Genomic DNA, 27,139 nt, shown 5'->3' on the forward strand with positions numbered 1-27,139 from the left:
GAGTCGTATATTGATTGTTTGCGCAGCAACACTGTACAAGTTATATTGTGAACGCTCATGGTTTCAGGGCGCCGTAGTGCATTACTAAATATGTACTTATTTACTCAGAGCTGGTTACCATGTGCTAAAAATGGGCTCGGAAGTCTAGCCTTTCATCCAAATTGTATAACACACAATGTCAGGATAAGAAAAATATAGTTCTCTGCAAGTGTTAGTTATACATTCGCAGGTGACAGTTGTTACTGTCAAGGTATTCAGTGTAGGTCACTAGACTGGAATGGCGAGTTACCATTATGGAAGAATCCTAAGTTGTTTTCTGCTCATTAAAACACGGGTTGTTAACTACATCTGCTTAACTGGGGTAAGCTTACAATAGTTTCTCTGTGTTTGTTTAGTGTATGAGGTATGTGACTGATATGAAGACAAAGAATATAGCGCTTTTCTTATTGGTTGGATCAATTTGTTACGTCATATTCATATATCACCAGTTTCACAGTGTAGCATTGACCCCTGAGTCAAGCAGAGAAGGACACGGTGTATTGTGAGTATATTCATATTTATTTTATACAGGTTATGTAATTTGGGGTGTAGCTATTGAACATTATAAAACCTTAAAATTGAATCCTTTGTTTTGTTACACAACTCACTAATAATTATTAATGAATTATTAAAAGAAAAAAAGAAACAAATTTATAGGATAAATGACAAAAAATCATTAACAAAGAAGAAGAAGAAGAAAGTTCGTACAAAATAATTATAAGCATTATTCAGATAAAAAACAAAAATATACAATGGGATTAAAACTAGAGTTTCTGTTTACACGTTTTCAATTGAGAATAGTAGGCATACTGGCATCAAGAGAGACAATTAATAGTAGGCATGGACATCATTTTATTCTTAATTATTTAGCCCTGTTTGATTTTAATATTTTAGAATTATCCCATCCCACCTCATCACCATCCCCGTCCCATCCTATCCCCATCCCCGTTCCCGTCAAATCCCATCCCACCCCATCACTGTCCCATCCCATCCCATCCCATCCCATCCCATCCCATCACCGTCCCCGTCCTCGTCCCCGTCCCATCCCATCACCGTCCCCGTCACATTCCATCCCATCCCATCCCCGATCCCGATCCCGTTCCATCCCATCCCATCCCATCACCGTCCCCGTCCCATTCCACCCCATCACCGTACGCAGGTACACAAGTGGAAACAATGGAATTTGTGTCATTGTTCAGCAGTGTAACAACTGAGTCCGTGGCCAGTGTAACTGAGCTGATTAACCCGTGTGCCCTTTATACCATTATTTTACAGCCTAAATTATATATTTCTGGTCTTGGGCCAACGCTAAAAATAAAACAAAATACTGCAAGACTTCTAATTATGCTGATGGTTTGTCATGCTCTCAATATTGTCATGCATTTTTTGACAGTGTTGAACTTGTATGTTTCATATTTCTCAATGATGGGAAATTATGTAGATAATATCTCTAATGTCTCACGAACAATGTTGAAATTATAGGAATGTGGTAAAACTGTGGTATCTTGAACGATTATATCTCAATAAAACTAATTAATAGATATCAATGAGAGTGCAACAATTTTAAATATAAATCCACGAGTCCGAAATTATTTATTTTGTTAAAATATGACAGAGAACAGTCAATCATTAGTGTCCAAAATACAGTTTTCAAACACGTCATTGTGTATTCCCGGGTTCACATCTACCTGAGGTCGATATTATTTGAGTTCATACTGATTGTCTATAGCATTTGATTCCAAATTGTCTACTAACCACCTATGTGGATTCATTTTTGTTACCTCATACCACTCGTAAGTTGCATTCATATTAACGCTTTCTGATTTTCGGAATTTAAGTTGGCACAAACACATGACATGTCTTAATATGCACACGATTTGTAATCGAATCCACAGGACCGAGTGGTTGTCATTTGTATCGTTAATTGCCTTTTTGTATTAGTATGAAAATTAACCAAGACTCCTTCACATGTCTGGGGAGAGCACTAGTTCATTCAATTTTTTTACATTACCCGTATAAATTTATTATGTGTTTATGGATACCTACCGCCCAGAAAACAATATACTTTAGTACGATCGTCGCAACCATCTACTTTTGTATTTTTCTTCACAGGAGAGTGCTTTCAATTGACACCAATGTACAGGCAACAAATAATACAGAATCTTTTGACAACTACACTAATGAACATACGAGGAATAAAATTGAATTAGAAAATATCCAGTACCCACTTTTAACCGTCAAGAACATCGTGCCAAATTATTTCACTTCACTAAGTTTGAAAGAGAGGAGCGCCCTCAACCAAAGCAAATTGGCCATCTCGTATCTGCATCACCAGAAATGTGGTGGGATGACAATGCGGAGGTGCATCGACAAATTGTCGTTGAAAATGAAAGATCAACATCTCCCGTATCTCATCTGGGATGGATCAATACTCACATTTTTATATCAACGTGCTATTGAAAAAAATAAGAGTATGGCCGGGTATTTCTTTTATGGTGATGCTGCGTTCGGTTTGTGCGATGAAGCAGATATCTCACCGTGTTCCTATTACACTGTACTCCGTGACCCGTACGAAAGGATAGTGTCTGCCTACGAATATTGCATAGCCGTACATTCGAAGGATCCAATATGCATGCTATGGAATGTATCTTCAATTTCCCTGCACCAATTTGCCGTGTACACAGGAAGCCATCTCTTTACACAGCTTCTGTACAGCCCGAAAATATGCAAGATGAAAGACTCAAACGAGACGATCCAAATTGTTGGAAAACGAAATAACATTGATACCAGTAAAAACATACCCTGCTGGTATAAACATAAAGCTTATCTGGAATATTTGTTGACATCGGATGAACGACAAACACTTTTAGATTACGTCATTGGTAATTTACATAATTGGTTTACAATGATAGGTACTACAGACGAGTTTGGTCTAACAATGGAAATGCTTCAGATGGTGTACAATTTGCCATTTGTAACAACATGCAAGAGCATCTCACTTAACCGCAAGAAACAGTCGTCTTCTAATTTAAGAGCCGAGAAGAGACAGAGATTACTAGCCGACGCCAAGGTGTACGACGCGCTGTATTATGATATAATAATATACAATGAAGCTATGAAAATATTCCAAATGCAGAAAAAGAATTATTTTAGATTTGGAGAGAACGTTTGATTCGTATATAAAGAGTGTACCCGGTAGTATAGGATAGGTGTAGTCTAATATTTAGACCTCAGTACTGTGACACAATAAGTGTGTTAAAAGTTGCTGGATGTATTCTGAACAAAACGTGTGTTCAAGAATAAGCCGTTCAACTGTTCAAGTCAACTGTTAGTAATATTAGTTATATTCAATTGATTCTAAATCAAAAAATAAATTATGAAAACTAAAGAAATCCTGTGTCGTAACTTACCAAACTTACAAAAATTGGGTAATATGACAATCATATAATTCAACCTGTGGATTACCACAGAATACATATGTACCAAGGTACAGTGAATATTGTGGTGGGTGGTTCTTAAAAAACAAGTGATGGAACTTAAAAAGTTAGGTATTTTATTGCAGAGCCATTATATGCTAAGTTTTATTGAATCTGTTGAATGTTTTTGAGAAAAAAATGAATGAGCACGACCTAAACAAATTAGGTCTGTGCATCATCCCGTCGTGTGCTTCGCAAACGAGTTTCAAAGAATACATAAAAATGTGAAAAAATATTGGTGTTAAATTTTTTTTTAGTACTTTTAGTGGTAGTCTGTGTGATGCCTTTTATTACATACTGGTTTCATAAATCAATAACAAGCAATAGAATCAGTAGATCCATTTCTGTAAATATATATATATATATATATATATATATATATATATATATATATATATAACTATGCCCTACAAAATATGTATAAACATTTCTATTTTTGCTGTTATTGTTACATGATCTGACCACAAGTAGGTTAGGTACATCACATCGACATTGTAACTTTCACACTCAAATTTTACCACTTACAGCTCCTAACTTCAAACACCTTCTAGCCAACGTTTACGACCAACCAATTTCATCACCTTCCAAATTTGTTAAACCTTTATGACCCTCTAGCAACCCCCCCCCCATTATAGCCAATTTTTATGCTTATCCGGCCATCTTGTACGACCTATAATTGGACTATTTTGACCTTGGAACTAACTTGACCCTGACCATTCTGCCAACTGTTACCACCTTCCAGCCATCTTTGGCGACCTTTAACCCAACTGTTATGACACTGCAGCCATGTATTACAACCTTCGAGCATAATTGCAGCCAAATTTTAAAACCTTCCAGTCAACATATATGATCTTCCGGCTAATTTTATGACCTTCTGGCCAACTTTTATGACCTTCCGGTCAACTTTTATGACCTTCCTGCTAATTTTTATGACCTTCCGGCCAACTTTTATGACCTTCCAGCTAACTTTTAAGCCTTTCCAACTAACTTTTATGACCTTCCAACTAACTTTTATGACCTTCCAGCTAACTTTTAAGCCCTTCCAACTAACTTTTATGACTTTCCAACCAACTTTTATGACAGTCAGGCAATTTTTATGACCTACCAACTAACTTTTATGAACTTCCAGCTAACTTTTAAGCCTTTCCAACTAACTTTTATGACCTTCCAACTAACTTTTATGACCTTCCAACTAACTTTTATGACCTTCCAGCTAACTTTTAAGCCCTTCCAACTAACTTTTACGACCTTCCAACTAACTTTTATGACCTTCCAGCTAACTTTTAAGTCCTTCCAACTAACTTTTACGACCTTCCAACTAACTTTTATGACCTTCCAGCTAACTTTTAAGCCCTTCCAACTAACTTTTACGACCTTCCAACTAACTTTTATGACCTTCCAGCCAACTTTTAAGCCTTTCCAACTAACTGTTATGACCTTCCAGCTAACTTTTAAGCCCTTCCAACTAACTTTTACGACCTTCCAACTAACTTTTATGACCTTCCAGCTAACTTTTAAGCCCTTCCAACTAACTTTTATGACTTTCCAACCAACTTACAGTCAGGCAATTTTTATGACCTACCAACTAACTTTTATGACCTTCCAACTAACTTTTATGACTTTCCAACCAACTTTTATGACTTTCCAACCAACTTTTATGACAGTCAGGCAATTTTTATGACCTACCAACTAACTTTTATGACCTTCCAACTAACTTTTATGACCTTCCAACTAACTTTTATGACTTTCCAACCAACTTTTATGACAGTCAGGCAATTTTTATGACCTACCAACTAACTTTTATGACCTTCCAGCTAACTTTTAAGCCCTTCCAACTAACTTTTACGACCTTCCAACTAACTTTTATGACCTTCCAGCTAACTTTTAAGCCCTTCCAACTAACTTTTACGACCTTCCAACTAACTTTTATGACCTTCCAGCTAACTTTTATGACCTTCCAACCAATTTTTATGACAGTCAGTCAACTTTTATGACCTACCAACTAACTTTTATGACCTTCCATCCAACTTTTACGACTTCCAGGCTAATTTTATCACCAGTCCAGCCACCCTTTACAAATTTTCAGCCAACTGGTATGGCTTTCCAACGAACATCAATGTTCTTTTATCAAAAAAACTTGTCAGACCTGCCAGCCGATTTTTTCCACCTACGGGAAACTAACATTTCTGCAAACTTGACCTGCAAACCTGTATGTCCTTCCATCCAACTGTTATGACTTTTGATTCAACTGTAACCTGTTTTCAGTCACCTTTTTACCCAATTTCTAGTAACCCTTTTTCAATCTTTCAATCTTCAAGCCAACTTTTACTCCTTGCAACCAACTTTCTGACTTTCATTTAATTTCAACTAATCACAGTATATGGAGTTAATATTGTTGCCAAAATTATGTACCTAGGTCTGATGCGACTGTTTGGACACATGTAACATGTAAAACGACAACAATCCATGAACGATGCATGATTTAGCAAACTCTCACAATATGAATAAGATATTTCTTACTTGAATGAAAGTTGCTGCAGTGACACTGATTGAATGAAATATAATGAAATGATTGAAAGTAAATAAAATATTGAAAACATAAACAGAGCTGGTAAATTTTTAGCACTGCAGGCAAGTTTTTTGTTGTCTGTTAACTATTATGACAAATTACAAACACTGTTTATATTCTTGCAGTGAAGGTTTATGACTTTCCAACCAGGGTATTGACCATAAGGTTTGTAAGTTACTGTCATCAAAACTTTTACAACTTTCCACTCAACTTATACATTTTTTAGGCCAATTTATAACCCTTTTCAACAACTTTTACTTTCAAATGTTGCCCTTTTCCAGCCATTTGTTACCCCTGTCCTGCCAAAACATCTTTTCACCCATTCCCTAAATGCAATTTTTGGTTTATATGCAGCAAATATGACATACCAATTGGGGCAATATTTACAAGTATGAGGATTTATTAATATCATATATTACAATATTGCTAATCAGTATCACCATCTGTTAAAATAACTAATTATGTTTCTCCATGATATATGTTTACACAACATTAAAAAATCATGTGATTTATCACAAAATGTTGTTATGGTGACATGTCATTTCCATCTTCATTTGATCTGAGCACTCCAGTAGTGTGTCCAATGAAACATTTCAACAATGTTACACCATCCAATGTATGTGAACTAGTGATAAATAAAAAGATAATACAAATCAGGATGAGTTCCATGCAATTATTCCACCATTGTGTTATTCCTAAACATGGTAAAAAGTACAATTCCCCAAATGTGCACAGTATGTGTGGCAGATAAATCAGATAAAAGAATGTGTGGACAGACGACAGTGTCTTCATAGAATTCAAAAAGATTATTGGATAAACTTTTCACTTATTTTTTTTTTGACACTGAATGATTACATTTAATTTCTTGTATATGGCATTTTATTCAAACTTGTTACGATAACAAATATACATATATGCACCTCAATTTGTTTTTTTTCTTTGGCCTTTGAGCAACTGGTGGCCACTTTTGTTCCAAAACTCAAAATTTGAACATGTCATTAAGAACCTTATCAATTTCTCAAACACTTTTTAACACAAAGGCAAGACATAAAAGTTTCTTGTGCATGCAATTTTTTATGGTTTCAATGACATTTCATTGATATTATTCCCTTTTGTTTTCTTCAATACAAATGCATTCAAATACAGATGGGCACACATAAATCTATATGTCTTTGAATTTTGAAAATTTTAATAACTAATTTTTTATTACAAAGCCTTTTGTATATCAAAATAAATATGTTTTATCCTGATACAAAGTTTGAATGAAATCCAGATAAGTCCTGACATGATTAAGTAAAAAACATTGAGGATCAATATGGTTGCTAGTCGGTCATACCTGATAGAATAAAAATTGATGTGTATATGTAAAATCATTTACATGGTTTGTGTGTTAGATTTGAATGAAATCAGTCAAAACATGCCCGAGAAATAGCTCCAGATGCACTGACAGACGAACCTTCGACTGAAACAGGGACTTATTATCTAAGTTAAAAATAAGTATGGACTGAATGACAGTACAGTATGACTTTGTTTTGATTGTAAATATTTGTGCATATTATCGTTGTTACTAGGCATTGTAATGTTAGGCAGCACTGAATATGATGTATAGGTAGAAAGTACATTGTACTATACATGTATGTGGTCAATAAGATAGAGGAACTTACCTGACTAGAAATGGTTGTGGTAAACAGAAAGAAGTTTTCTCTCTCATTATATCTCTAGTTTCAAAGACACACTTTAGTAAAGAGTGTTTTGACAACCTGTCAATCTTTGTCAAAACTATCTGGAATGAAATATATAAAAGTTCTGAATGCATTTGTCACTATGATGATTTCTTTTTTTTTTCAATAAACTTTAACTTATATATAACAATAACTTTTAGTAATGTCTGAAATTCACAATGCTGAATTTAAATTGTAAATAGACTATAATTTATTTTTAGCACAAAGACGATGAACCGATACTAACAGTGGACTCATTCTACCCACAAGTTTAGTGCTATAGTTTCACATGTGTGGTTTGGACTACTAGTGACGGCGTATTTTGTGCCATGGTTTTACATAGATTGTACAGATAATTATGTGTTTTGTGCCATGGTTTTACATGGATTGTACAGATAATTATGTGTTTTGTGCCATGGTTTTACATGGATTATACAGATAATTGTGTTTTGTACGTACGTGCCATGGTTTTACATGGATTGTACAGATAATAATGTGTTTTGTACGTACATGTACGTGCCATGGTTTTACATAGATTGTACAGATATCTAATTGTGTTTTGTCCCATAGTTTTACATAAATTGTACAGATACCTAATTGTGTTTTGTCCCATAGTTTTACATAAATTGTACAGATACCTAATTGTGTTTTGTGCCATGGTTTTACATGGATTGTACAGATAATTGTGTTTTGTACGTACGTGCCATGGTTTTACATGGATTGTACAGATAATAATGTGTTTTGTACGTACATGTACGTGCCATGGTTTTACATAGATTGTACAGATACCTAATTGTGTTTTGTCCCATAGTTTTACATAGATTGTACAGATACCTAATTGTGTTTTGTCCCATAGTTTTACATAAATTGTACAGATACCTAATTGTGTTTTGTGCCATGGTTTTACATGGATTGTACAGATAATTGTGTTTTGTACGTACGTGCCATGGTTTTACATGGATTGTACAGATAATAATGTGTTTTGTACGTACATGTACGTGCCATGGTTTTACATAGATTGTACAGATACCTAATTGTGTTTTGTCCCATAGTTTTACATAAATTGTACAGATACCTAATTGTGTTTTGTCCCATAGTTTTACATAAATTGTACAGATACCTAATTATGTTTTGTCCCATAGTTTTACATAAATTGTACAGATACCTAATTGTGTTTTGTCCCATAGTTTTACATAAATTGTACAAATACCTAATTGTGTTTTGTGCCATGGTTTTACATGGATTGTACAGAAAATTGTGTTTTGTTCCATGGTTCTACATGGATTGTACAGATAATTTTGTTTTGTGCCATGGTTTTACAGGGACTGTACAGATAATTATGTGTTTTGTTCCATGGTTTTACATGGATTGTACAGATAATTACGTGTTTTGTGCCATGGTTTTACATGGATTGTACAGATAATTATGTGTTTTGTTCCATGGTTTTACATGGATTGTACAGATAATTATGTGTTTTGTGCCATGGTTTTACATGGATTGTACAGATACCTAATTGTGTTTTGTGCCATGGTTTTACATGGATTGTACAGATACCTAATTGTGTTTTGTGCCATGGTTTTACATGGATTGTACAGATAATTGTGTTTTGTTCCATGGTTCTACATGGATTGTACAAATAATTTTGTTTTGTGCCATGGTTCTACATGGATTGTACAGATAATTTTGTTTTGTGCCATGGTTTTACATGGATTGTACAGATAATTTTGTTTTGTGCCATGGTTTTACATGGATTGTACAGATAATTGTGTTTTGTTCCATGGTTTTACATGGATTGTACAGATACCTAATTGTGTTTTGTGCCATGGTTTTACAGGGATTGTAGAGATAATTGTGTTTTGTGCCATGGTTTTACAGGGATTGTACAGATAATTATGTGTTTTGTTCCATGGTTTTACAGGGATTGTACAGATAATTGTGTTTTGTGCCATGGTTTTACATGGATTGTACAGATATGTGTTTTGTGCCATGATTTTACATGGATTGTACAGATAATTACGTGTTTTGTGCCATGGTTTTACATGGATTGTACAGATAATTGTTTTTTATGCCATGGTTTTACATGGATTGTACAGATAATTATGTTTTGTGCCATGGTTTTACATGGATTGTACAGATAATTATGTTTTGTGCCATGGTTTTACATGGATTGTACAAATAATTGTGTTTTGTACCATAGTTTTACATGGATTGTACAGATAATTATGTGTTTTGTTCCACGGTTTTACATAGATTGTACAGATAATTGTTTTTTGTGCCATGGTTTTACATGGATTGTACAGATAATTGTGTTTTGTGCCATGGTTTTACATGGATTGTACAGATAATTGTGTTTTGTGCCATGGTTTTACATGGATTGTACAGATAATTGTGTTTTGTTCCATGGTTTTACATAGATTGTACAGATAATTATGTGCTTAGTGCCATGGTTTTACATGGATTGTACAGATAATTACGTGTTTTGTGCCACGGTTTTACATGGATTGTACAGATAATTGTGTTTTGTGCCATGGTTTTACATGGATTGTACAGATAATTGTGTTTTGTGCCATGGTTTTGCATGGATTGTACAGATAATTATGTGTTTTGTGCCATGGTTTTACTTAAATTGTACGGATAATTGTGTTTTGTGACATGGTTTTACATGGATTGTACAGATAATTATGTGTTTTGTTCCATGGTTTTACATGGATTGTACATATGTGTTTTGTGCCATGGTTTTACATGGATTGTACAGATATTTATGTGTTTTGTGCCATGGTTTTACATGGATTGTACAGATAATTGTGTTTTGTTCCATGGTTTTACATGGATTATACAGATAATTATGTGTTTTGTTCCATGGTTTTACATGGATTGTACAGATAATTGTGCTTTGTGCCATGGTTTTACATGGATTGTACAGATAATTGTGTTTTGTGCCATGGTTTTACATAAATTGTACAGATAATTGTGTTTTGTGCCATGGTTTTACATGGATTGTACAGATAATTGTGTTTTGTGCCATGGTTTTACATGGATTGTACAGATATTTATGTGTTTTGTGCCATGGTTTTACATGGATTGTACAGATAATTGTGTTTTGTGCCATGGTTTTGCATGGATTGTACAGATAATTATGTGTTTTGTGCCATGGTTTTACTTAAATTGTACGGATAATTGTGTTTTGTGACATGGTTTTACATGGATTGTACAGATAATTATGTGTTTTGTTCCATGGTTTTACATGGATTGTACATATAATGTGTTTTGTGCCATGGTTTTACATGGATTGTACAGATATTTATGTGTTTTGTGCCATGGTTTTACATGGATTGTACAGATAATTGTGTTTTGTTCCATGGTTTTACATGGATTATACAGATAATTATGTGTTTTGTTCCATGGTTTTACATGGATTGTACAGATAATTGTGCTTTGTGCCATGGTTTTACATGGATTGTACAGATAATTGTGTTTTGTGCCATGGTTTTACATAAATTGTACAGATAATTGTGTTTTGTGCCATGGTTTTACATGGATTGTACAGATAATTGTGTTTTGTGCCATGGTTTTACATGGATTGTACAGATAATTGTGCTTTGTGCCATGGTTTTACATGGATTGTACAGATAATTATGTTTTGTGCCATGGTTTTACATAAATTGTACAGATAATTATGTGTTTTGTTCCATGGTTTTACATGGATTGTACAGATAATTACGTGTTTTGTTCCATGGTTTTACATGGATTGTACAGATAATTATGTGTTTTGTGCCATGGTTTTACATGGATTGTACAGATAATTGTGCTTTGTGCCATGGTTTTACATGGATTGTACAGATAATTGTGCTTTGTGCCATGGTTTTACATGGATTGTACAGATAATTGTGTTTTGTGCCATGGTTTTACATGGATTGTACAGATAATTGTGTTTTGTGCCATGGTTTTACATGGATTGTACAGATAATTGTGTTTTGTTCCATGGTTTTACATAAATTGTACAGATAATTGTGTTTTGTGCCATGGTTTTACATGGATTGTACAGATAATTGTGTTTTGTGCCATGGTTTTACATGGATTGTACAGATAATTGTGCTTTGTGCCATGGTTTTACATGGATTGTACAGATAATTATGTTTTGTGCCATGGTTTTACATAAATTGTACAGATAATTATGTGTTTTGTTCCATGGTTTTACATGGATTGTACAGATAATTACGTGTTTTGTTCCATGGTTTTACATGGATTGTACAGATAATTATGTGTTTTGTGCCATGGTTTTACATGGATTGTACAGATAATTGTGCTTTGTGCCATGGTTTTACATGGATTGTACAGATAATTGTGTTTTGTTCCATGGTTTTACATGGATTGTAGATAATTATGTGTTTTGTACCATGGTTTTACATAAATTGTACAGATAATTATGCGTTTTGTACCATGGTTTTACATGGATTGTACAGATAATTGTGTTTTGTGCCATGGTTTTACATGGATTGTACAGATAATTATGTGTTTTGAGCCATGGTTTTACATGGATTATACAGATAGTGTTTTGTGCCATGGTTTTACATGGATTGTACAGATAATTGTGTTTTGTGCCATGGTTTTACATGGATTGTACAGATAATTGCGTTTTGTGCCACGGTTTTACATGGATTGTACAGATAATTGAGTTTTGTGCCATGGTTTTACATGGATTGTACAGATAATTATGCGTTTTGTACCATGGTTTTACATAAATTGTACAGATAATTATGCGTTTTGTACCATGGTTTTACATGGATTGTACAGATAATTGTGTTTTGTGCCATGGTTTTACATGGATTGTACAGATAATTATGTGTTTTGAGCCATGGTTTTACATGGATTATACAGATAGTGTTTTGTGCCATGGTTTTACATGGATTGTACAGATAATTGTGTTTTGTGCCATGGTTTTACATGGATTGTACAGATAATTGCGTTTTGTGCCACGGTTTTACATGGATTGTACAGATAATTGAGTTTTGTGCCATGGTTTTACATGGATTGTACAGATAATTGTTTTGTGCCATGGTTTTACATGGATTGTACAGATAATTATGTGTTTTGTTCCATGGTTTTACATGGATTGTACAGATAATTGTGTTTTGTGCCATGGTTTGACATAAATTATACAGATAATTATGTGTTTTGTGCCATGGTTTTACATGGATTGTACAGATAATTGTGTTTTGTGCAATGGTTTTAGATGAATTGCACAGATAATTATGTGTTTTGTTCCATGGTTTTACATGGATTGTACAGATAATTATGTGTTTTGAGCCATGGTTTTACATGGATTATACAGATAATTGTGTTTTGTGCCATGGTTTTACATGGATTGTACAGATAATTGCGTTTTGTGCCACGGTTTTACATGGATTGTACAGATAATTGAGTTTTGTGCCATGGTTTTACATGGATTGTACAGATAATTATGTTTTGTGCCATGGTTTTACATGGATTGTACAGATAATTATGTGTTTTGTTCCATGGTTTTACATGGATTGTACAGATAATTGTGTTTTGTGCCATGGTTTTAGATGGATTGCACAGATAATTACGTGTTTTGTTCCATGGTTTGACATAAATTATACAGATAATTATGTGTTTTGTGCCATGGTTTTACATGGATTGTACAGATAATTATGTGTTTTGTGCCATGGTTTTACATGGATTGTACAGATAATTGTGTTTTGTGCAATGGTTTTAGATGGATTGCACAGATAATTATGTGTTTTGTTCCATGGTTTTACAAGGATTGTACAGATAATTATGTGTTTTGTTCCATGGTTTTCCAAGTGTATAATAGTTGGGTTTATTCAATGAGGTACATAGAGATCACACAGTGGAGTATGAGAGAGCTGCTATAACAGATGCTAATCCCTTGCTGGTCTGTCTAGGGTGTGACTGACTTAACTGCCTCCTATCTACTAATTACCTCCACATCCTGTTTAGATAATACACTTAATTCCATACATGGTAATGACCCTGAAACTTGAACATGTGCTCCTGTTTACATAAAGTACTAGTGTGCATAAGTCTTTTAGCCTTGAACGGCTTGTTTCACTAGTACATGGAATAATAGTTATACATGTATTATCTAATTGCTATCTAACTATAAATACTGATATATAATAATAGTTACAGTGCACTAGTGGCTACCTTACTAAATAATTAATAAATAAATAACAATGACTGCCTATATAACACAAAACTACAATATAATGTTAATTTGATAGTCAACCTAATTCTACCAGGGCTCCACACTCTCCCCTCTCTAAAAGAAATGCCTTCGCGCATTTGATAAAATATGGCAACATTAATACCAATAACCTGAAGCATGAAAATGGTTCTTGTTTCATATCTTTTATCAATCAAGTTCATTACTTAAAAGTTCCATTGTGCATAGTAAACATGTTAATAACTGTCTTTGCTGGAATAGTTTAACAGTCCATTTCCAAGGTAATCTCATCCTTACTACACAGATATACATGTAGCTTTCCTATGATATCTGTAATGTGTGACAATGAGTTCTGTGGCCATCAGAAACACATGGTCAAAAGATTATAAAAATCCCTACTTTTTTTTAACTAATATAATGGCTGTTTTCTGTGCTTAAAAGTCACATTGCAAAGTAACAGTTTAACTATTTGAGATACACACTCAGTAAGCAATTATAATGTCCACAATCAAGTCCGACTACTAATATACGTAGCAGTAATTAAGTTAATCCAATGACATTATCACAGTGAATAATTCCGGATTGTTTCCAGTGACCTGCATATTCTTGTCACCAACTGCGGTTAAATTCCTATTGTTCTTCAATTCTGCTGGAAGGTTTTCATTACATCCAGTAAATAAATTGATCCCATGATATTGTCCCTTATTTTGTTGAGGAACATACATCTTGCTGGGGTGATGTATATGTGTTGTTGGGCCACATCCATGGCACCATAGGTGGATAACCCAGTTGATATGGAATGTAATGTGTATTCCATACCGCTGCTGGGTGCACTGGGGTGGATACATTGTTCACCATTGCACTGTTGACTATTGGATTGATATGCTGGTATGTTGGTTGACCAAGTGATGTATAGGTCAATGTAGATGGTGGTCTTCTCTCTCTTGTTGAGCATCTTCTTGCTGGGTCTACTTCTGGATGTACTGGTTCATGAACAGGGTTAGCTAGAATACCTGAATTAAGCATCTCAGGCTGAGGTTCAGACATAAGTACGGGTACAGGTACAGTCTGTTCAGTGGTACCCAACACAGAGTCCGGTTCAATACCTGAATTAAGCATCTGAGGTTGAGGTTCAGACATGAGTACGGGTACAGGTACAGTCTGTTCAGTGGTACCCAACGCCGAGTCCGGTTCAATACCTGAATTAAGCATCTGAGGTTGAGGTTCAGACAAGGGTTCAGGTTCTGGCACAAGTACAGTCTGTTCAGTGGTACCAAATAATGAGTTTGGTTCAACTTCAGGAAAGGTTGATTGTTGAGGTACAGAATTACCACAAGTTGGTTCAAACACCTCAGCTGATATATTCAATGGGTGTAATGTTTCAGAAGTTTCTAAATTGCTTGGTGATCTTCTGGTGTCTGATTCTCTACTCGACTCAGGAACTAAATAATAGATATCCTCTTCATCACTGGATGTATCAGTGGAATGATGGGAATTACTATTTTGTCTTGTTACTCGTCTTCTCCTGGTGCCCACCTGATGTGATGTTTGGACTGGTGGTATTGCAGGAATCTCTAATGGTAACCCATCACAAGGTAACAGTAGGTTACGATGTACTACTCTGGGTCTTCCATCACCATTTTCAGGTTTCAGTTTGTAGACTGGGCTGTCATCTCCCTTTCTCTCCGTTACAATATGGATCTTGTCTTCCCAGTATGACCGTAGTTTACACCCGGTCCTCCACGTTGGCTAAGATTTCGTATCAAGACTCTGTCACCTGGTTGAAGAATAGTACTGTGTATTTTACGGTCATAGTACCTTTTCCCTCTCTCTGCTTGTTTGTTTGCACTTTCAGCTGCTAGCTTATATGCTTCGTTCATACTAGTCTGCCACCTGGAAACATAATCTTGGTGACTACCAGACTGTTCTTTTTCCTCTAGTTGAAACAGCACATCCACAGGTAATCTTGGAGATCGTCCAAACAATAGATAGTGTGGTGAAAATCCAGTTGCGTCATTTCTAGTGCAATTATAGGCATGCACCATTTTGTTTACTGATTCCTTCCATCTAGACTTCTGTTTTTCTGGCAGTGTCCTTAACATAGACAGCAGTGTTCTGTTCATCCTTTCTACCTGTCCATTCCCCATAGGGTGATATGGTGTAGTCCTTGAAGCTTTCATTCCAGCCACCTGTAATCTTCTAAACAACTGATTTTCGAATTCACCCCCTTGATCGTGATGAATTTTTGCAGGGTATCCAAAGCGTGGAATGAAATCATTGAATATTTTATCTGCTACTGTTTTCTCCGCCTTGTTTGTTGTTGGGTAGGCTTGTGCAAACCGAGTAAAGTGGTCTGCAAGTAACAGAATATATTCATAACCACCTGTGCTATTTTCCAAGTGCAGAAAATCAATAGATACCATTTCAAAGGGTACAGTTGTGGTGATGTTTACTAATGGTGCTTTTACGTGGACATTTGGTGGTTTCTGTTTGATGCATTTACATTGCTTGGTTATGTATTTCTCAATGTCTCTCTGCATGTGTGGCCAATAGAATCGTTGTCTGGCCAGATTTACAACACGCTCTACTCCCAGATGTCCCATTTCTTCATGGAGTTCTTTATAAACCAGTCCCTTGTACTTGTGTGGTAGAATAAGTTGAACAGCTGATGACGTACGCCGACGTAGGATGCCATTTTCATCTAGAAATAACTTGTTCCACTCACGCATAAGAGCTTTACACTCATGTGACTCTCCTCTGCGCTCTTCCTGTGTTGGGTGACACTTCTTTTGTTTGTATTGAATTATTTTGTTAATTGCCTGATCTTCTTGTTGAGCAGCCTTTATTTGAGGTATTGTCATTGGTGTTATTGTTGATGTTGCACTTCACAGACTGTCTTCTTGAACATTATGAGGCAAAACAATTGCATGAGCCCAGTCAGTTGTTCCGTTCTGGATAGCATTGGCTGATTGGACTGTAGCACCAATTACATCTTGGGAGACTTGCTCTGTGCCGCATATTTCTCGATATCTACTGGCATTCTTGATAGTACATCGGCATCAGTGTTAGATCGGCCTGGTCTGTATTTTATCGTAAAATTAAAGTCTGCCAACTCTGCTACCCATCTGTGTCCTGTTGCATTCAGCTTGGCTGTCGTTAAGACGTATGTTAAAGGATTGTTGTCTGTATAAACAATAAATGATGGGGCATAGTACAAATAGTCTCTGAATTTCTCTGTGACAGCCCATTTCAGTGCGAGAAATTCCAGTTTTCCAGAATGCATGTGATAATTCTGTTCAGCAGGTGTTAGAGTTCTTGAACCGTATCCTATGACAACTAATTTTCCCATTCTGTCTTTGATATAACATAGCTCCTAAACCATCTTTTGAAGCATCAGTAACTAAGGTGTAAGGTTTGTTGAAGTCGGGGTATCCTAATATTGGAGGGTTTATTAGTTGATCCAGTAGTGTGTTCAATATCTGTTGATGATATTTTTCCCACTGTATTGGATGGTGTGATGATGCCTGTCCTTTCGCTTTTCTACTTTGGGATTTGGTGTTCTCCTTCCTCATAGGTTGATCAGCTTGGTTTGTTGGAACAGTCAGTAGAGCATACAAAGGTTTAGCTATTCTAGAAAAGTCCTTGATATATTGACGGAAGTAACCCAGTAGTCCTAATAATTTCCTGAGTTCCCCTACTGTAGCTGGCTTCTTATCTTTCAAAGCTCGAACAGCTATAGTATCTTCTGAGTCTGGTTCATACCCTTTTTCTGAGATTATCCTACCTAAATACCGTACTTTACGTTTAAACAGGGTGCACTTTTTGGGCTTCAGTTTGATACCATGCTGGTGGAGCGTGCGTAGAACTTTTCTGATGTCTTCTACATGATCTTCAAATGTTTTAGAGTGAACTAACACATCATCTAAATATGGCTCACATACATCATGACTCAACCCATCAAGGCATTCCTCCATATAGCGTTGATACCCATTTGGTGCATTACGTAAGCCAAATGGTATTCGGGTCCATTCATACTGTCCCCATGGGGTGATGAAAGCGGTCAATGGCTGACTCTCCTCATCCATGAAGCCCTGGTGATAAGCCTTGCCTTGATCTACTACTGAGAACCATGAACTTCCTCCCATCCTATCTAAAATATCCTGAATACGTGGAATCGGTTGTCTGTCTGGTAGTGTTTTCTGATTAAGCTCACGATAATCAATACAGAGCCTCAATGTTCCATCCCGTTTCCTCACACAGACAACAGGTGATGAATAAACAGATCTTGACTTCTTCACCCACCCTTGGTTTATGAGATCTTCCAGGTATTGTTTTACCTCTGCATACAAAGGTCTAGGTAGAGATCTGTATTTATGTTGCACAGGGGTACTGTCATTTAACTGAATATGGAGTTTCAGATCTTCAATGCAGCCAATGTCTGTGTCACTTTTTGCAAATACAGCTGATTCTTCTTGTAGCATTTTTTGTACTATATCCTGTTGTTCCGTAGACAAATGACTCAAATCAATAGGTGGTTTCCATGAACCTGGTAAAGTCTCACTTGATGATTTGTGGTTGATTTCAGGGGTGGTTGTGGTGGAATTCACCTTGACCTCAGACTTTGTTTCAGCTTTAAGTTTAACTTCAAGTGGGGTAAGTGACTTAACCCACTGAAGTTATCCAAGTATTGTCCGGTTTGCAAGAATGATGTCATGTTTGGTAGAGTTATGCACTGGAATAATGATTTGGTGTGCAGATCCCTGGCTTATGTCAATTAAATGTCCATTCACTTCCAAGCCATCCTGTAGAGGGTTCTCTATACTTGGTTCAAACAACACTGGTTGTTTCTCTTTAATTGGTTCGGTTCGAACTGGACATTTAACTTCAACTGTCTGACCTGCCTGGACCTTCACCCCTCGTCTACCAGATCTAACTATGCCCAAATAGCCACAATCCATATAATTCTGCTGAATTAAATTAACCACAGCTTGAGCATTTTGTGTTTTCTTCAATTTCAATGAGTTGGATATAGCATTTGTCAAGTTTATACATGGGTTGTCATCTTTACTATTGCCGTACTGTTTGCATACCTCTTCTATAAGATTATACCCAATGATAGGACTAGTTGGTTCATTGGAGGAGTCTGCAGTGACTAACATTGGTACTTTTAATTCCTTGGTACCTGAATCCCTGGAAGTCAGATGAAAATCTACCTCTACTCAGCCTGAATAAGGTATATCTGTACCATTCATCGCTTTCACATTCAGGGTTGTACCAATCTCAAGAAGTTCTTCAATTGGGTTTAGTTGATTATCTGGAAGGTTACGTATTTTCCATGCATTGGAGACGACACATACTTGAGAGCCTGTGTCCCACAATGCATGAACTTCTTTCCCTTGTATGGAACATTCCACCACACATTTGTTACCAACCAACTTCAGTAGTTTTGCTCGTCTTGCTGGTGTTAAGTGGCATTGATAGTTCATTTTCTGGTTACATTGTTGACTGTTTTTCTTTGCCGTTAGATCTTCAAGTTGCTGTATCATTTTACAGTACACTTTGTGTTCTTCCCAGTGGGCTTTTTGACAGTCATTGGAACAGTATGCACAAGTATTACAAGCAGAACATTGTTGACTTACTTCTTGATCTGGTTTCCAGCAATTATTACAAGTTTGGGACTGGTCTTGTGGCTTGGTTACTCCATGTCCCGTCTAGGTAACCGATCTCCGTTTCCCGCCTGTTTTCTTGGTGACTTGCATCCAGCTTTAAAGTGCTCACTGCTGCCACACCTAAAGCAATGGTTACAGTTCTTTTTCCCATCTTCTCGACAATTATCACACCCAAATGGTTTGCGTCCATTATTGTCTCGCTGGATTCTAGTACCATGTTGTGACGGGTTATTCAAAGTCACTACCTCTTTCATCGCTGCCATTGCTGCTGCTATCCCAGCCGTAATTTCCTCTTTCATCCCCCTGATTTCTGTTATCATAGGATTTAATTTATTTCTACCTTCACTACTACCAGGGGAGGGATCAGCTGACATGTGACTGGTACATGTACCCTCTGCAGCATTAACTCTGACTGCAGTACCCTGTCCTGATGATCGTTTACGTTGCCTCTCTTCCTCATGTTTGACTGCAACATTCAGTTTTTCAAGCAATTTTTCATCATCAATGTCACCATCCAACAAATATGGTTGTACATCAGCTCTGATAGAGTCATTAATTAACCCAGTCACCACAGCTTGACGGAAGGTGTCAGTTACCAATGCTGGATCATATTTAATTGTAGCATCAGCTGCCTTAGATGCAAATATAACTCGCTGTCGAAGGCCAAGTATGCGAAATAGAAAGTTTTGGGGCGATTCTTTAGGGTCCTGAGTTGCCCTACTGAGATCTTGGTACAGTTCTTTGGCCTCCCTTTCCCTGTAATGTGCTCTAAGAAGTGACCTTAAGCGAGGAAGTGTCAAATTGCTAGTACTTTCCAAGTAGGTACGTATCTCTTTTTGGCTACTGATTGCCCTGATCACACCTTCAATGATTTCTCTTTCATGGTATCCCCTACTAATCCCACTTTCAATTTGATGTATCAAGCTGGTGAAAGTCAGTTTATCCTTTTGATCAGGTTTCCCAATCTGTCCACTAATCTTAAACTCTCTGGTATACACCATTGCTTTCCCTCCTACATCCTGATTTGTTCTTCCCTCAGTAGCCTTGGTGAGTTCCGACAATTGCAACTGTACTGCCTCATAATCACTTTGTAACTTTGCAACAATTTTATCCTGGGAAATATTTTCTGTGGCAGTTTTGGTTGTACTTAGATCCTCATCAGTTTTCCCAGGGGTCTCATTAGCTGATGAATTTCCCGCCCTTTGATTTTCAGTCAATTTAATCATGATTTCAAGCAAATCTACCAGAATTGACAATCCACCATCTTCCAAGGCATCGGCCCAGTCTCCTTCTAAATGGCGGTGGATATCTCTAATGATGGCATATTTTGTCTTCCCTGGTGTTTCCCCTGTCACTTTCAACTGGTCAAATACCACGATCAAATTGTCAATGTCTAGAGTATATAACTGTGCACTCACCGCCAGTAGAGTTTCTTCCACTGCTGGACTAGCCATGATAGATGTTTGAAAAAGAATATCCACTCACAGTTATCTTTACTACGTGTTCTTGGAATGCCCACTTTACTGCACTGTTGATGGTAGTTCGCCTCTGGCAGCCCACTCACTTGGCTGAAATCATGTATTATCTAATTGCTATCTAACTATAAATACTGATATATAATAATAGTTACAGTGCACTTGTGGCTACCTTACTAAATAATTAATAAATAAATAACAATGACTGCCTATATAACACAAAACTACAATATAATGTTAACTTGATAGTCAACCTAATTCTACCAGGGCTCCACAGTTTTACATAAATTGTACAGATAATTGTTTTTTGTGCCATGGTTTTACATGGATTGTACAGAAAATTATGTGTTTTGTGCCATGGTTTTACATGGATTGTACAGATAATTGTGTTTTGTTCCATGGTTTTACATGGATTGTACAGATAATTATGTGTTTTGTGCCATGGTTTTACATGGATTGTACAGATAATTGTGTTTTGTGCCATGGTTTTACATGGATTGTACAGATAATTGTGTTTTGTGCCATGGTTTTACATGGATTGTACAGATAATTGCGCTTTGTGCCACGGTTTTACGTGGATTGTACAGATAATTGCGTTTTGTGCCATGGTTTTACATGGATTGTACAGATAATTATGTGTTTTGTGCCATGGTTTTACATGGATTGTACAGATAATTATGTTTTGTGCCATGGTTTTACATGGATTGTACAGATAATTGTTTTTTGTGCCATGGTTTTACATGGATTGTACAGATAATTATGTGTTTTGTGCCATGGTTTTACATGGATTGTACAGATAATTATGTGTTTTGTTCCATTGGAGCAAAGACAAGAGTTAGAGTAGAATCGGAGTTGTCAGAGGAGTTTGAGGTGAAGGTGGGTGTGCATCAAGGCTCTGTACTATCACCATTGGTATTTGCAGTTGTCATTGATGTAGTTACAGAGAGTGCGAGAAGGGTTGATGAGAGAGATGTTGTATGCTGATTACTTGGTCTTGATGGATGACACAATGGAGGGATTGAGGGAGAAGTTTGTAAAATGGAAAAAAGCATTTGAGAGTAAGGGTTTGAAGGTAAATCTGGGAAAGACAAAAGTGATGGTGAGTGGGACGGAGGAGAAAGCTTTGGTGAGTAAGGTTGACCCAGGTGGCATGTGTGGAAAGAGGGTAAAGGTAAATTCAGTGCGGTGTGTGAAATGTGGGAAGTGGATACATGGGAGATGTGCAAAGATAAAAAGGGTGACCCAAAGATTGGCAAGGGATTTTGCGTGTGGAAGATGTAAGAATGGAGTTGGAAGGGTGGTGGAACAGGAAGAAAAGTTGTGTGATGAGGTTGAGACAGTGAAGGAGTTTACATACCTGGGGGACAAGGTAAGTGTGGGTGGTGGGTGTGAGGCGGCTGTGACAGCTAGAGCAAGGTTTGCTTGGGTGAAGTTTAGGGAATATGGAGAGCTACTATATGGAAAGAGATTTCCCTTGGAGATGAAAGGAATAGTTTATAAGAGTTGTGTGAGACCAGCATTGCTGTATGGGAGCGAGACATGGTGTTTGAGTGAAAATGAGTTGGGTATTTTAAGGAGGACAGAGAGAGCGATGGTGAGAGTGATGTGTGGGGTGAAGTTGATGAACAGAAAGAAAACTAAGGACTTGATGCAGATGTTGGATTTGAAGGAAGCGGTAGATCGGTTGGCGGAGGCAAATGGGGTACGTTGGTATGGGCATGTGCTGAGGAGGGAGGATGGGCATGTAATAAGAAGGGCCCTTGATTTAGAGGTGAGCGGTCCAAGGAAAAGGGGAAGGCCAAAGAAGACGTGGAAGATGCAAGTGGAGGAGGAGAGTGGGAAGGTTGGGATGAGGATGAGGGATGCTTTAAATCGTGCAAAGTGGAGGGAGGGGGTAAGAGCGATTGCCACTAGTTTAAGGTGAATCCGGCCACCCTCGTCTTTGGGGACCAAACCGGATTTAAAACTCTGGACTACTACTACTTCCATGGTTTTACATGGATTGTACAGATAATTACGTGTTTTGTTCCATGGTTTTACATGGATTGTACAGATAATTACGTGTTTTGTTCCATGGTTTTACATGGATTGTACAGATAATTATGTGTTTTGTTCCATGGTTTTACATGGATTGTACAGATAATTATGTGTTTTGTTCCATGGTTTTACATGGATTGTACAGATAATTGTGTGTTTTGTGCCATGGTTTTACATGGATTGTACAGATAATTATGTGTTTTGTGCCATGGTTTTACATGGATTGTACAGATAATTATGTGTTTTGTTCCATGGTTTTACATGGATTGTACAGATAATTACGTGTTTTGTTCCATGGTTTTACATGGATTGTACAGATAATTATGTGTTTTGTGCCATGGTTTTACATGGATTGTACAGATAATTATGTGTTTTGTGCCATGGTTTTACATGGATTGTACAGATAATTATGTGTTTTGTGCCATGGTTTTACATGGATTGTACAGATAATTATGTGTTTTGAGCCATGGTTTTACATGGATTGTACAGATAATTATGTGTTTTGTGCCATGGTTTTACATGGATTGTACAGATAATTATGTGTTTTGTTCCATGGTTTTACATGGATTGTACAGATAATTACGTGTTTTGTTCCATGGTTTTACATGGATTGTACAGATAATTATGTTTTGTTCCATGGTTTTACATGGATTGTACAGATAATTATGTGTTTTGTGCCATGGTTTTACATGGATTTTACAGATAATTATGTGTTTTGTTCCTTGGTTTTAGATGGATTGTACAGATAATTACGTGTTTTGTTCCATGGTTTTACATGGATTGTACAGATAATTATGTGTTTTGTTCCTTGGTTTTACATGGATTGTACAGATAATTGTGTTTTGTTCCTTGGTTTTACATGGATTGTACAGATAATTACGTGTTTTGTTCCATGGTTTTACATGGATTGTACAGATAATTGTGTTTTGTGCCATGGTTTTACATGGATTGTACAGATAATTACGTGTTTTGTTCCATGGTTTTACATGGATTATACAGGTAATTGTGTTTGTGCCATGGTTTTACATGGATTGTACAGATAATTACGTGTTTTGTTCCATGGTTTTACATGGATTGTACAGATAATTATGTGTTTTGTTCCATGGTTTTACATGGATTGTACAGATAATTATGTGTTTTGTTCCATGGTTTTACATGGATTGTACAGATAATTGTGTTTTGTGCCATGGTTTTAGATGGATTGCACAGATAATTACGTGTTTTGTTCCATGGTTTTACAAGGATTGTACAGATAATTATGTGTTTTGTTCTATGGTTTTAGATGGATTGTACAGATAATTACGTGTTTTGTTCCATGGTTTTACATGGATTGTACAGATAATTATGTGTTTTGAGCCATGGTTTTACATGGATTGTACAGATAATTACGTGTTTTGTTCCATGGTTTTACATGGATTGTACAGATAATTACGTGTTTTGTTCCATGGTTTTACATGGATTGTACAGATAATTATGTTTTGTTCCATGGTTTTACATGGATTGTACAGATAATTATGTGTTTTGTTCCATGGTTTTACGTGGATTGTACAGATAATTATGTTTTGTTCCATGGTTTTACATGGATTGTACAGATAATTATGTGTTTTGTTCCATGGTTTTACATGGATTGTACAGATAATTACGTGTTTTGTTCCATGGTTTTACGTGGATTGTACAGATAATTATGTTTTGTTCCATGGTTTTACATGGATTGTACAGATAATTATGTGTTTTGTGCCATGGTTTTACATGGATTGTACAGATAATTATGTGTTTTGTTCCTTGGTTTTAGATGGATTGTACAGATAATTACGTGTTTTGTTCCATGGTTTTACATGGATTGTACAGATAATTATGTGTTTTGTTCCTTGGTTTTACATGGATTGTACAGATAATTGTGTTTTGTTCCTTGGTTTTACATGGATTGTACAGATAATTACGTGTTTTGTTCCATGGTTTTACATGGATTGTACAGATAATTATGTGTTTTGTTCCATGGTTTTACATGGATTGTACAGATAATTACGTGTTTTGTTCCATGGTTTTACATGGATTGTACAGATAATTACGTGTTTTGTTCCATGGTTTTACATGGATTATACAGGTAATTGTGTTTGTGCCATGGTTTTACATGGATTGTACAGATAATTACGTGTTTTGTTCCATGGTTTTACATGGATTGTACAGATAATTATGTGTTTTGTTCCATGGTTTTACATGGATTGTACAGATAATTATGTGTTTTGTTCCATGGTTTTACATGGATTGTACAGATAATTGTGTTTTGTGCCATGGTTTTAGATGGATTGCACAGATAATTACGTGTTTTGTTCCATGGTTTTACAAGGATTGTACAGATAATTATGTGTTTTGTTCTATGGTTTTAGATGGATTGTACAGATAATTACGTGTTTTGTTCCATGGTTTTACATGGATTGTACAGATAATTATGTGTTTTGAGCCATGGTTTTACATGGATTGTACAGATAATTACGTGTTTTGTTCCATGGTTTTACATGGATTGTACAGATAATTACGTGTTTTGTTCCATGGTTTTACATGGATTGTACAGATAATTATGTTTTGTTCCATGGTTTTACATGGATTGTACAGATAATTATGTGTTTTGTTCCATGGTTTTACGTGGATTGTACAGATAATTATGTTTTGTTCCATGGTTTTACATGGATTGTACAGATAATTATGTGTTTTGTTCCATGGTTTTACATGGATTGTACAGATAATTACGTGTTTTGTTCCATGGTTTTACGTGGATTGTACAGATAATTATGTTTTGTTCCATGGTTTTACATGGATTGTACAGATAATTATGTGTTTTGTGCCATGGTTTTACATGGATTGTACAGATAATTATGTGTTTTGTTCCTTGGTTTTAGATGGATTGTACAGATAATTACGTGTTTTGTTCCATGGTTTTACATGGATTGTACAGATAATTATGTGTTTTGTTCCTTGGTTTTACATGGATTGTACAGATAATTGTGTTTTGTTCCTTGGTTTTACATGGATTGTACAGATAATTACGTGTTTTGTTCCATGGTTTTACATGGATTGTACAGATAATTATGTGTTTTGTTCCATGGTTTTACATGGATTGTACAGATAATTACGTGTTTTGTTCCATGGTTTTACATGGATTGTACAGATAATTATGTGTTTTGAGCCATGGTTTTACATGGATTGTACAGATAATTATGTTTGTGCCATGGTTTTACATGGATTGTACAGATAATTATGTGTTTTGTTCCTTGGTTTTACATGGATTGTACAGATAATTATGTGTTTTGTTCCATGGTTTTACATGGATTGTACAGATAATTACGTGTTTTGTTCCATGGTTTTACATGGATTGTACAGATAATTATGTGTTTTGAGCCATGGTTTTACATGGATTGTACAGATAATTACGTGTTTTGTTCCATGGTTTTACATGGATTGTACAGATAATTACGTGTTTTGTTCCATGGTTTTACATGGATTGTACAGATAATTATGTTTTGTTCCATGGTTTTACATGGATTGTACAGATAATTATGTGTTTTGTTCCATGGTTTTACGTGGATTGTACAGATAATTATGTTTTGTTCCATGGTTTTACATGGATTGTACAGATAATTATGTGTTTTGTTCCATGGTTTTACATGGATTGTACAGATAATTACGTGTTTTGTTCCATGGTTTTACGTGGATTGTACAGATAATTATGTTTTGTTCCATGGTTTTACATGGATTGTACAGATAATTATGTGTTTTGTGCCATGGTTTTACATGGATTGTACAGATAATTATGTGTTTTGTTCCTTGGTTTTAGATGGATTGTACAGATAATTACGTGTTTTGTTCCATGGTTTTACATGGATTGTACAGATAATTATGTGTTTTGTTCCTTGGTTTTACATGGATTGTACAGATAATTGTGTTTTG

The 27,139-nt window shown here is 36.0% G+C and overlaps 2 protein-coding genes across 2 annotated transcripts in view; one reads left to right on the forward strand and one right to left on the reverse strand.

The window, feature by feature from the left end:
• The first annotated feature begins 416 nt into the window (after positions 1-416).
• LOC144363250 (uncharacterized) lies at positions 417-3,237 on the forward strand. The gene is made up of 2 exons (XM_078014079.2): positions 417-541; positions 2,152-3,237. The coding sequence occupies exons 1-2, from the start codon at positions 417-419 to the stop codon at positions 3,209-3,211; spliced, it is 1,185 nt and encodes a 394-aa protein (XP_077870205.2). The 3' UTR covers positions 3,212-3,237.
• Positions 3,238-6,466: 3,229 nt separating this feature from the next.
• LOC144363249 (GTP-binding protein 8-like) overlaps positions 6,467-27,139 on the reverse strand; it is a 93,159-nt gene continuing 72,486 nt past the window's right edge. The window contains exons 5-6 of the mRNA XM_085498631.1: positions 7,749-7,867; positions 6,467-6,709 (exon numbers count right to left, since the gene is read on the reverse strand). Coding sequence (XP_085354757.1) covers positions 6,610-6,709; positions 7,749-7,867 — 219 coding nt within the window. The 3' untranslated portion in view covers positions 6,467-6,609. The remainder of the gene's footprint in view (positions 6,710-7,748; positions 7,868-27,139) is intronic.

Source organism: Saccoglossus kowalevskii, chromosome 4 (genome assembly GCF_978046115.1).
Source record: "Saccoglossus kowalevskii chromosome 4, keSacKowa6.1, whole genome shotgun sequence".
NCBI lineage: Eukaryota > Metazoa > Hemichordata > Enteropneusta > Harrimaniidae > Saccoglossus > Saccoglossus kowalevskii.